Below are 13,298 nucleotides of genomic sequence, written 5' to 3'. Positions count from 1 at the left end.
TATATCAGACTGGATGGCCCTGTCTGCGTTGTTACTCGTGTCTAGAGGCCCTGTCCTGTCCAATGCTGCGTCCCTTGCTAGGTTCCAGTCTCCTCCTATAACGTAACGGGATGCCCCTATCTCGGTTAGAAGTCGATTGAGCTGGAGAAAGAAGAGGCGTTTGGGACCTGTTGGTGCATAAACTGATCCCACACACAATGTTGAGTCCCCTATTTTCAGTTTGGTAAATATGTATCGGCCCTCGAGGTCTGTCCACGATTTGACGACCGTGAAAGGGAGGGTTTTGCGTAAGAGGATCGCCACCCCGCTTTTTCTTGGGACATTCTCCATATCGGGGGAGGGTGGAGTGCAACTAAACAAAACGGTTCCCACCCAGGAAAGGACAGGGGCAAGTATTATTGTTACTAAGGTCGCTTCCCCTTGGTTATTCTGAGGGGTTGTGGCATGTATATGCTCTGGGACTTGGCATCTGTGGTCTGTTCTGCTTTGCACCAACGCTCATCATTATGTCACTATTGCGTTTGTTAGTAGATCGGGGTCTAGAGCTCAAAACCCAGTTCAGAATCATTTTGCCCCAGCCCTGCCAGGGCAAGCCAGTAGTGTGCAAGGGTATTGCGTCAGTTCCCATATTTTCCAGAGGACGTTATGGGTCCTGATTCTAGATGGGAGAAGTGATACGGGACATGGAAAGTGTTACCCGGCATGAAAGGGAGGGACGTTGAGAAACAAAAGTAAAGGTAATCGGGGGCCAACAAAAACTATCACACAATCCGAACAGTCTGAGCAGTCCGAGGCGGTTAAAGCCTTCTGGGGGGGGGGGGGTTCTCCGTGGTTCCATGTTTGAGGAGTGTTCATTAAAGTAGAGTACTCATCATGTCTCTATGTCTGGGCTTTTTCATCAGAGTTCCAATGTTTCCTGCAACGTTTCTATGGCAGTCTGTGGTTGTAGATATCGAGAGCTTGTAGGAAAACTGTGTCCATGTTGGTTTCAGGTAGTAGGCACCTAGGGTTTCAAAGGGGATCGGGACTTGTCTCTGTCCGGCAGTTGTGTGTGCACCGCCACCACCTGTAGGACTTGGCCCCTGTCATCAAAACTTTTTGTTAACCTCTCCAGGTCTCTGCCCCTGGTTTGGGGGTCTGTAGTAGGTCTTCCGTCGGTGTCCAGAGCAATTTCCGATTGGCCCATTCCCCTGGTTTGGTTCTGTGTGTCTTGGGGGGGTTGGGTTGTTAATTCCATGGATTGTGTCGGATCATGCAGCCCCTCTAGGAATGACTCCAAATCCTCTGGGTCATAGAAGGTTCGTGACTCTCCGTTCTTAGTTATCCACATCCTGGCTGGCTCGAAGAGGCCGAATTTAACGTCCAGATGGCGAAGGCGAGGGCGGAAGGAGAGAAAGGCTCTTCTTCAATCTGCTGTTTCTTTGGAGAAGTCTGCTGAAAGGCGGATTTTGAGGGGACCGAGCCGGAGTGGGCCTTGCCTTCGGGACAGCTGTAGCAATTGGCGGACCTGCCCGTGCCGGAGGAAGCAGGCTATGATTGGACAAGGACGATCTTGTCCGTTTTGTCTCTTGAGACCAAGTCTATGCGCTCTTTGAAATTCCAGAGGGGGGTCAAATGTTACGTCGGCTAGTTTGGGAAGCGTGTCTCGCAGGTAAGAGAGGATATCTGTACCCTCAATGCCTTCCGGAAATCCGAGGAAGCGGATGTTGTTTCTGCGGCTTCGGTCCTCAAGGTCGGTTAACTTGCTGCGAAGGTACAAGAGTTCCTGATCTCTGTAAGTCTGTGAGACCACTTGACTTTCCACGGCCGCTACTCGATGGTCCAGTCCGGAGATTTGTGACTGGAAGCCCGCTATTTCCAAGCGCATGGATCTCGTTTCCGCTGTTAATGCTGACATGGCAGTGTCCATACCTTCCAGTTTGCGGCCTACTGCCGATATCTCCTGCAGTATACGATCCATTGATGCTCCTTGAGTATTGTCTGACATGGTGTCGTGTGAGGGGGGCGGAGAGGCTGCGGGAGCAGGATATTTCTGTTGACGCAGGGCTTCAGAGAAGAGTAGTTGGCGAGCGGGTTTACACGGTGCTTTACCCGCCGTCTTGCCTCTGGGCATTGCGGGTTTCTCCCTGCAGGTGGGGATCCAAGGGGGTGCCTGTTCGTGTCTCAATGAGGGCGATCAGCGTGGGCGGAAGAGGAGAGAGGGTGGCAGGTGGGGTCAGAGTTCAGGGGGGTACCTCTCTAAAAATGGCCTCCTGGGGGGGCTGTCGTTGGTGTATATGTACGAGGGGAAGGATCACGGTGTTGGCTCTATAGCGTTCAGCGTCACGCAGGGCTGTTCCGTGGAGAGATGGGTTGTTTTGGAGCCGAGCCGAGGTCCGATGTTACTCCTGGCCCTCTTTGCTCTTCATGCCTCGTCAGTTCCTGTTAGTGTGGCATTGCTTCTTTTGTTGTTATGTTTGTGTTGATCGTTTTCCTTTCTCTTTTTTCCTTTTCTCCTCTTTTTTTTTTTTTTGTTTTCTTACTCTTTGCCCCCTCGTGTGCTTGCCCCTCTTTTTATTAGGTAGTTTGCTCCTTTACTCTTTGCCTTCTCCTCTTCCTTTCGTCTTCCTCCTCTCTCTGCTCGTTGTTATATTCCTCTCTCTCTCTCCCCACTCCCGGCCCCTCTCACATTTATCCACCACCCTCCTCTCCGTACGTCTCTCACCCTCTCTGACTCACCAGCTCGGCTCTCACCTCTCCAACCTCTTCGGGGCCTCTGTCATTTCTCAGGGGGTCTTCTCTGGAGCAGGTAAGGCTGGGAGGGTGGGGGTAGCCGTCCGTTGCGCTCCGCTGGTGGTGAGGCCTCTTGTCGCCGATCCCGTCACCCCCGGCAGAAAGGGGGAGGGTGGAGAGGCACTGGGAGACCCGTCGTTGTTGTTCCGGGCCCTGATGGTGGTCGGCTCCGTTCTCCCCCTTCGGCAGCTATCGATCAGGAGGGAGGGAGGGGTCAGGCGGCGTCCCGGCCTGTTGCCGGCTCCGGGAGCCGCAGTTGAGCCGCTGTCAAGGTGCGGACAGGGACGAAGGACGCGCTCTCTCCCACTTCAGGCTTCAGCGAGGGACGCGTCTCTCCGTGTCGGGGTGATTCCACACTCGAGGCCGCGGCTCAGGGCTCCTCCCCTCGTTCCGTTCGGCGCCTCCGGGGAGGGCGCTCCCCCCACGTCACGGACGTCGGTCGTTCACTGTCTCCAACTCCTACGTCGGCCCCCGCTGCGTTCGGGGGTCCCGTGGAGCGCCCCTAGCGCCGCCGCCACCGCCGCGTGGCCCGCCGCCGTGCGGAGCTAGGCTCTCAGGCGGCCATCATGGATCGCGGCCAGACCACGCCCTGAGTGAAATCTTAACACTTTGGTACAAAGTGACTAGGAAAAAACATGAGCAGCTGCATGCTTTTGATTTGGCAAATTAAATAATTCAGACTTTAGGTTTCTGCGCAGTGCAAGAGGGAAACACTGATTTACATGTAAATCAGGAACAGGGGAGGACAAGAGTGCCCCTGGACCTTTGGAGTAAGACTGAGCAAATTGCATTAAATGATAATGTAATTCTGAAACCTGAAATTTCAAGCATGCAGTGGGTGATGAGTTCACCTAAATCTCACAGTTTAGGACAGGCACAGGAGGCTAGTATCATACACTGGACCTGGTACATGCAAGACAGGGCTAGAGGCACTGCAGCCCTACATGAACAGGTGTCACAAGCCCCTTTTCAGAATGAGGAGAGGGTGCAGGGAGTACCACAGGTAAAAGAGTCACCAATGAAATTGAGTGCACTATTTGCATTCGTGTCCCCTGAGGATAAAAAGCATGTTTGTTTGACTATTGATTCAGATTTGTACAATGTGTGTTAGACTTTAAAGCAAGAGCTGCTTGAGATGTGTCATGTTTACACGATTCTTGGTTCACTGCCAATGGTTTAGCCGTTTGGTTTTCCACATGGCTTATACATAACTGGTTCAATTCCCTTGCAGATGTTAAAGAGAAAAATTCAGAGTCTGAAGTGTCCACCCAGAACTCTGACTTAGTGGGGATGGCTAAGTGGTTGCACCAGAAATGTGACATCTGGGAGAAACAGCCACTTACAGGTGGGCAGAGATTAGAGGGATGCACATTCCCCTAGATTTTATAAAAATTGTGCAGCACGCACAAGAGAGATCTGTCCCACAAACAGTCAAAGATCAGTTGGGGAGAAGAAAGTTACCAGGACAGATGTGGCAAATTGATCAGGTTTTAGGGGGAGTGATTGCTCCAGATTACCAAGGAGAAATCAAAGTTATGCTGATAACTAGAACAGAATCTGATTCATTCATACAGATTGGAGACAGAATTGCCCAACTTGCCATAAGTGCAGTGAATGGAGGTTTGGTAAAGAAGAAGTCTGCCCCAGCCCTTCTGACAGTGCAAGGAAAGGGAAGCTGTGGTGCAGCAGATAAAAACCTCAGTGACAAGGTGTGGGTTGAATCCCCAAATGACCCTCCAGAACCTGCAGAAATTATAACAAAGGGCCCCAAAAACGTCCTGCTGATTATAAAACAGGGAAAGGAAGAGGAAGGGCACATTTCAGATGGTTATTTGCAAGAAAAGTCATACTTTTTTCTTTTGCAGATCCTACCACGTCTTGCCACTGACCATGAGTGTGCTGTGTGGTCTCCCTTCGGGTGTGTGCGTGTGGGGTCGGGGGAGGGACCGAACCCCCAACCTGAACCTGATTGATTAAAGTGCAAACACCATGGATCCATTTTGCGCAACTGGCGCCTTTAGTTCAAGTTCAACTTGTTTGCTTCCACTGGAACTAAGCAACCTTACCAGTTAACTGTCTGTGTTTTTCCGTATGGAACTCTGACTTTCGCTTACATTCCAGCAAACCTTTCAGGTGGACAGTGTACCTTTACATGAGTTGAACTCATGCTATATCCACTCGCTGTTTTAGAGACATTGTTCAATCAGTTATTATCCCAATCAGAGTATATAAGTTTCAGTCTTTTCTGTGTAGATGTATCTGATGTGAAAGGTTATGAGATCAATATGCTAATCCACTTTCATTGCTTTACAATGATTGCTTTGATCATTCAAATCTGATTTGCTTATAATGTTTTTTTTGTGGATGTTTTTGTTTTTTGTTTTTGTTTGAAATAAGAGGTATGTAAACAAAAATTCATTGGTCATAGGGTGGAATGTGATGCTATTAATTGTGTTTGACCAATGACTTTGTGTTTCACCACTGCACATATTAGTTGCTCAATGTTCACCAGTAGCACATTACATGTTGTTCAGTTTAGCTGCCTATTGGCTTTAATATGGAGTTAGCCATTACATTCTGTGTTCAGTTTAGCTGCCTATTGGCTTTAACATGGAGTTAGCCATTACATTCTGTATTCAGGTCAGCTGCCTATTGGCTTTAACATGGCATTAGCCATTACATTCTGTATTCCGTTTAGCTGCCTATTGGCTTTGACATGACATTAGACATTACATTTTGTATTCAGTTTGGCTGCCTATTGTCTTTGACATGGCATTAGACATTACATTTGATATTTAGGTTAGCTGCCTATTGGCTTTAACGTGGAGTTAGAAATTGCAGTTGAGACATTGCAGATGAGCTGTGTTTTTCCAAGCTGTGTTTTTCCACATGATAGACCAAGCTGTGTTTTTCACACCAGGCCCTAGCTGATAAGAGCGCGTAGATTTTGTGTTTACCTCTCAATCCAGTCTGAGAACGAGTGAGGCTTGGAGAATTGGCCACTCTCCAAGTTTCTTTGGTTCTCACACTGAGTTTGCTTTTAAGGGGTGGCTCTGGACAACAGAGTTAGATGGAAACTATTGTGACTTCAGACAGGAACCAGACGTCAGTTGTCTGTCCCCCTTTGGGTAGAAAATTTCTTTCTCGCAGTTGAATGGAGTCATCAACTTGAAGCCCCAGAAAGATTAAGCTGAGTATAGGCCCTACAGCCTTGCCCTACAGTGAAGCAATTTTGACTTTTATGCTTTGCTTTGAAGTTATGCTATAATATAATCACATGTATTTGCTGTGTACATTGCAACTGAGCAGTATTTTGATATATTTTGCTTTCATTGCTGCGACTACTTTTGAACGTGTGCTTCCAACCTACTAATTTAGTCTCTCAGGAACCTCGTGGTGAAGTAATATTAACAATAAATGTCTTCTTAAAACTCAGAAGTGCATTCCAGAGAGGTTCTGTAAGCTCGGTCTTGAGATAAGAGAAGGAAAGCAGAACAGTGAGTCATACACTCAATAAAGAAATCCGACAACAATTTATAAAAAGAAAAAATTATTTGTATATGAATTGAGATACCAAGATCATCAGAATCAGTTGTGTACTTTATGAGAATTTTTATGTTTCAAAAGTTGGCAGTGCAGTTTCTGGAGTGGTAATGTTATCCAATGGTGAAAAAGTATTGCATTCAGGCACTTGTTGATGACCTACAGGACTGTTCTTCAGCACTTAAGGTAACTATGTGGAAAAATCCAAGGCACACACCAACAGGTCACCTTGGGGAACTCTATGCGTCCAGGTGAAGAGGTGTGCTACAGCTTTAGGTGTCCCATTCACTTCAACGGAGATCAGTCTGGCTAGAAAGATGCTGCAAGAAGAGACAGGGGGCCAAGTCACAGGGAACTGATAGGGCAGCCCGATCCTTGAGATGCTCGGGCAGGTAGGGACACAAATGGTCCACTTCGGGCTGGGGGGCTCGGGTGCAGTGTGTCTTTGGCGCCAGGTTTGTGTGCCGAAGTCATTTGCGGTTGGAGAGTGGCCTGACAAAAGTGGCTGCAGGCAGCAAGTGGAAGTCCAGTCTGGCCAGACCCGAATATGGGCCCATCTTTACTGTCAGGCCTAGAGACTCTGGCACCTGTACTAGAAAGAGAACCATACCTTCAGCATGTTGGTTTTTATCTAATCTTCTGGCTGAAAAGCTTAAATGTAAACAACTGGAGAGGGAATGGAGAGTAAGCTATGGTACTGAGAAAAAACAGGATTATTGTGTGACTCTTAGGCAATTTAGGAAAACTATTAAAAAAGCAAAGCAAGATTTTTTGCTAAACAAATAGCAGCAACAGAAAATGCCCCTAGAGCAGGTTTAACACTGTCAAATCTTTTTTTTTTAAAAGAGGTGTGTGAACAACGCATTCCAACTTCTCAGCTGTTTGAAGAAGAGCAATCTTATTTTTTCCACTTTAAAGTGGAAAAAATCAGTGCTAACTTTGATTAGTCAGATGAACCTCTTTTTATGAGGTCTACTCTTCACCCCTCCCAAGATCAGGAAAATCCACTGCTGGAATCATTTAAAATATTTCTCTGTCAGAATCTAAACTAATTTTACAAAAAGTCATATCTGGATCTCCCCTTGATCCATGTCCTCCCCCACATATTATCGTAGGCAGGTACAGTCATCAACCCCCAGATCAACTTTACATCAACCTCTCTCTTGAACAGGATGAAGTGCCATCCATTTGGAAAAAAGGCACTCATTGTGCCCCTTTTAAAGAAATACCGACACACTTACCTGGAGCAACTACAGATCAATTTCCCTTCTCCCTATTTAAGGGAGGATGCTGGAACCTTTGGTGAATTATATTGAGCTGAATAATATTTTCCATCCCTTCCAATGAGGCTTCTGTGATGGGATTAGCACAGAATCTGCCCTTTTGAAAGTCTCAGAAAATATAAGAGCAAATCTCGATTTGGGAAGTAAGGCAGCGGTCATTTTATAAGATCTCTTGGCTGCTTTTGCTTTTGACCTGTGCCTCATAAAAATCCAATTGAGACATTGCAGAAGGTATGAATAGTGAACAGGGTCTTCGATTGGCTATTCTCCTATCTATCCGGAAGGCAACAAGTAGTATTTTTCTCACTTTTTACATCTAAGTCCAGAACCATATGTTGTAGTGTACCCCAGGGCTCAGCCTTGAGCCCAACTCTTTTTAACATCTATATGGCCGCTTGGCTCCGGTGGTGCAAGAAAGGACTCTGAACATCGCATCATATGCGGTTGACACACAACTTATGCTCATATTTCAGCAGCTTGATGAGTCTGTGGCGAATGATTTTTAGTGTTGTCTCACTGCTGTTGCCTAGGACATGAGTACTGTTGCCAATTCACAACAGTTGACTACAGCTTAACACTGACAAAACTGAAATTTTGACATTTGGTAATCCTTCTCCTAGTGTTTCCTCAACATTATGGGCTCTTAAATTGGGGCAAGTACCTACACTCTCATCAGTTGCTAGGAATTTGGGAATATTGTTGGATTTAGCTGTGTCTTCCAGAGCTCAAGTCCATGCCATGACTGCTTCCTATTTGGGCTTTTAAAATAGCTGAAAATATTTTAAAGTATCTCCTTCTAGCCACCCTGAAGAAGATTTACATACCTTGGTCACATTCAGAGTAGACTATGCTAATGTTCTCTATCTGGGAGTCTCACAAGACCTGCTTACTCAGCTTCAGTGTATTCAGAAAGCTGCAGTCCGGCTTGTACTAAATATTCCAAAAAGGCACTCCATCAGGTCAGGCATAAAATCAATACACTGGCTGCCAATCAAGTCGAGAATTCCGTTTAAAACATTTTTGATCATGCACAGAGCATTTTTTTAGAATGGCCATAGTACATCCAGAAAATGTTAGTACTATCTCCCCCTCTAGGGCACTTTACTCAGTAAATCAAAATGTATTGTATGTTCCTAAAGTACAAAGAGTGAATTCTGGTGAAAGATAATTTTATTTTCGTGCCCGCACCATCTGGAATTCTTTACCATTGTCTCTTCGCACTATGCTCTAGGGGCACTATTTAACCAAGACATACCAGGTTTGCTCCATGCTATGTTATGTTTTATTGCAGACTGATCAGGCCAAACAATTCCAGTTAGAACCAAATGGGGCTTCATTGGTACAGTATCTCACCGTCGATGGACCAAGTACTTGTGTAGCCTTCACCAACTGACCTTCCAAGATTCCAGCACTCCTCCACATATTCTTCCCAGATGACATTGCAAATAATATCAATACTGCTGAAATAATTCATGGAGCAAAACCACATCATTCCTCCAATTAATTTGAATGCTGCAATACTCATATCTATTTGTAGTGTGCAGCAATGCACGGTGTTGGACGGCAGATATAAAACTCTCACACTTTGTACAAGACAATTGCATCACATAAATTATATCATATATTTACCTTTTTTCTTAATTCTTTCTGTCTGTCTCTGAAATCCTCCAGGCGCTTGACCTCTTCCCTCAATGTTTGTGCCAGCTGGATATGAGAATTTCCAATATTCTCAATTTCTAATAAAAGGTTATAAATTTCTAAATGGTCAGTAAAGGCAAATAGTTCAAGAAGTCATAAGCATTACTTTTGCCAGGTACATCATAAGTAGAGAGGGGAGACTTTTTATCTTTCCTCTGGAATTTTGTGAAATTCATGATTCTGTACTGCATACTTTTCAACATTTTTACTCAAATTTTGTAATGATATTCTGCAACTGGGTTGATGGCAGAGCCGTCTTCAAAAAGATAAGTTCCTAGTTTGTTTTAATCATAACTAGAATTTTGTCAGCATAAATAAGAAAAATAACATGGAATTACAATCATGCCCATATAACTTGCCCAAACAAATTATATTAAAAAATACTTTTATATTGATGAAAATACAAAGGAAGGTGAGAGTGGGAAAACCAACAGGTCCAAATAGTAGAACAAGGCGTACATGTGACAATAATCAATTCATTACATTAGTCACACACACAGCATAACCCTTATATACAACAGTAGAATGAAAAGTGTTCAGAGCATCAAAGTTGATGACGTTTCGATCCTTCAAACAATACCGGGATCATCATCAGGACATATAGATAAGTAAGCCTGAGAGAAAAAACTCTGGAGACCCTTTGTCAAAAGTCTTTCCTTGAACATAAATCGATTGGACTAGTTATATGGGCATGATGGTACTCCTATATCATTGTCCGTATTTATGCTGTTCCTCGTATATAAGAAACACATGCCAAATACAAAATGTATATCAGATCGTACAGAAAAAAATTACATTTCTGAGTTTCACTACAAGTGTGGTATTTATGTGGGCTAAAACTAAGCAACTACTGCTTTTGCTAATCATTATTCCGTTTTTCCTGGGAAGTGTTTAGGGACTGCATCTGTACTTCAAAAGTAAAAAAATACTGATTTTGCAGATGATAATTTTAAGCACAAGACAGATACCGAACAAAGCCTGCAATTATTGATATTTGCCTTGAGCTTTTGTGAGCCGGGGGAAAAAATCGGATATTGCTGAGTTATTATAAGTATAATGTTGGAAATATCTTTCTAAATGCACATTTTACTAAGAAGAATGCCTTGTTGATGGAACAAAGTCTGCAAATACTTGTGTCTCCAAGAATGCTTAAATTATAACATTTATGCTGCTCAAAACGTAGCAAAAAATTGTTTTGATGAGAACTATTCGAAGAACATCAATTATGGCAGGAACACTGCAAATATTGGTAGCAGGAAAATTATTCCAGATGGAATATTTGAGCTATAAAAGCTCATTAGCATTTGATTTGTGATAAGAAAATTTCCAAGTACATTTATGCAAATTGCGGTTAAAATATACATTTCTCATAGAATTAAAACAAAACAAAATTTTAATGCAAATGATTCTGCAACATTGTTGCGGGGACGAACTGAGCAGATAGCTATTAAATATTTCATCCTCTTTCGAAAAGTTATAATTCAGAATTTTTTTGGGGGATCCTATAAAATATTTTCTTGCATCCTAAAATAATTAAACTCCCCAAAAAAGACAATTTAAGCAACTGCATGACACTGGTTGAAATCTGGGCACAGTTAAATATAAGTAAGTAAAATTATAAATAGTGTTCAGTGCAATATACAATTATGCTGAAAGTTACAACAATTAAAAACATTCAAATAACCAGTAGATAGACCTGATTACAGAAAATAAAATAAAGTCAGACGCCATCCCTTCTGGCATCTGGAATAGTTTTTAAAGTCCTTACATTTACCAAATGTATAGCGATCAGACTCCCCTCTCTGATATAACACATTGCATTCTTTACTTTCGTCACATCATGACTGGTATGACATGATATTATAAAAAAAAAAAACAGTTGTTAGCTCTCAAATGCCAGACACATATATAAAAAATGTTCATCGGCTCCCGTCATTAAGGGAGGAAAGGCCCCACCCCCTAACCTTTTTCTGACATATGAGGAGTGTCTGTCAGGCTGAGAAAATGTCTCTCTAAAAGACACTCTTCATGTTTGGGTCAGGTAGCCAGGAGCAGTACATATGCTAAATGCGCAGGTGCCTAGCGGCCCGGGCTGAACGTTGGTTGGCTGAAGATTTCACACTCCTATGGAGTAGCCTCCTCCACCTGGCAAAGTGTTGCAAGTTCTCCCCCCTCATGAGAAGGGGATGTGTCACAGATGAACTTGGGACAGGTCACTTCAGCTTTAAGCCCTGAAGTGCCCAGGCTGTGCCTCATAGTCTGCTGGGGTCAGAAAATCTCACTGGCATCATCCCACTCTGTGACAAAAAGCGGAAGGTCCTCCTCTGATTGGCTAACCCATGACAAGTTCAGACAATGACAGGAGGGTGAGGGATCTTCCTGGTTTCCCTTCCCCACAGCTTACAGGAACCAATAAGGGTTCCCTCTTGCACCTGAGATCACCACCAGTCTGGTAAGTTTTTTGCAATTCTAGGTGTGTGGGTGCATCTGTGTGTGTTTATGTATGAATGTTTGTGTTTTTGTGCGTGCATGCTATGAATGGATATGTGCATGGGAACATGCTTGTGAATGGGGTGTGTGCATGAGTGTGTGTGTGATGGTGAATGGATGGGTGTAAGTGTGCATGTGAATGACTGTGAGTATATGTGTGCACGTGTATGAAAGAGTGTGTGCCCACCACACCACTAGTCTACCTTACTGGCCACCAGTAATAGTCTACTTGGTCAAGATTACACACTAAGCACTTCCGAGATGCTATAGAAGCATAAACACATCTTCCTGTTTTAGAAACGTTCGTTGGATTATAATGGAGACAAATACAAAACATTTTTCAAATATCGTGGCTGCACATAACTTGCCAAGCGATATTGTGCCAGAAAAAAACTCCATTATTCTGCCAGCATTAGGGTTTAGTGTATATTCACTGTCTAACTTTGTACTCATAGCGTATTAAAGATTTAATATTAATTTTAGTAGTTCTAGAATCATCACAAACATCTTTTACTTCGTATCAACGTTTAAGCCTATTCCTAAAGAGACTAAAGGGATGAAAGCAGTTCTTGCTAGGATCTCCTAATGGTCGCTAATTAAAGAACAGTACGCACTTGTGAGCTGGCTGATCTTTAATTATTCTCCTATTTAAAGTTCAGAAGTGTAAACTGGACAATTGTTCTGCAACCACCTACCATACCTTTTTTATTCATAACATGGGAGATAAAACTCAATAATCGTTTTCAAGGTTAACTTCCCCGCTATTATCTAATAGATTTAACAAATTGCATTTTAAATCACTAATAATAATAAACATTAGTAGGCTTCATTTTCCTCAAGTACAATAGATATCTCAATTATACAAATGCCACTATATCCTTCCTCCAGTTTTTGAATGGCAGTATGATGAGCTAAGATTTCACAGGAATTTTTATGGCAAGTGTACTAGCAACTAATTAAATCAAGATACTTACAAAGAGCATAATTCCAGGTTCACCCATATTTGCATTCACCCATCAATATCCCAGGAAAGTACGAATAAAGACAACATATCATATTCCTTTGATTTTCAACAGCCAATTGTTGGTCTGTGCGGTTCTCTTCTCATTTGAGTAGAGAAGTGTGTAAACCCCTGAAACTGGATTATATATAGACTTTCATTTTTAATAATGGCAATGGCCGATTGGTTAGTTTGTTGACTCATTCCCGGAAGACTAGATAACATAACAGCAACAAACTCAGAGTTAGATGTCTTGAACAGCGAGACAAATTAATCTCTACAGTATTATAACCTTGTAGCCCTACGTAGGAGGCTAAACTGGCCATTGAGGGCCAACTGTAATGTTCTAGGCCCAAGCCAAAGGGTGGGGATTTCATGGCTGGTACAGCCTCACTATGGTGGGCTATAAGGCCATTAGAGCATTCTCCCCACGAGGGATGAATATTCGAATCGAAAGCACAAGTCTACAAGAAGACAAAGGATGTTTAAATCTACCCACAGCTCTGAAGCTT

General features: G+C 43.5%; 1 protein-coding gene across 2 annotated transcripts in view; it reads right to left on the bottom strand.

Moving 5' to 3' along the window:
• Window positions 1–13,298, bottom strand: part of PSTPIP1 (proline-serine-threonine phosphatase interacting protein 1) — a 484,932-nt gene that overhangs the window by 181,998 nt on the left and 289,636 nt on the right. For both annotated transcript variants that reach the window (XM_069222343.1, XM_069222342.1), the window contains exon 5: window positions 9,228–9,334. In XM_069222343.1, coding sequence (XP_069078444.1) covers window positions 9,228–9,334 — 107 coding nt within the window. The remainder of the gene's footprint in view (window positions 1–9,227; window positions 9,335–13,298) is intronic.

The sequence above is a fragment of the Pleurodeles waltl genome, chromosome 3_1, assembly GCF_031143425.1.
Source record: "Pleurodeles waltl isolate 20211129_DDA chromosome 3_1, aPleWal1.hap1.20221129, whole genome shotgun sequence".
Lineage (NCBI taxonomy): Eukaryota > Metazoa > Chordata > Amphibia > Caudata > Salamandridae > Pleurodeles > Pleurodeles waltl.
This window is presented reverse-complemented; position numbering and strand designations above follow the sequence as displayed.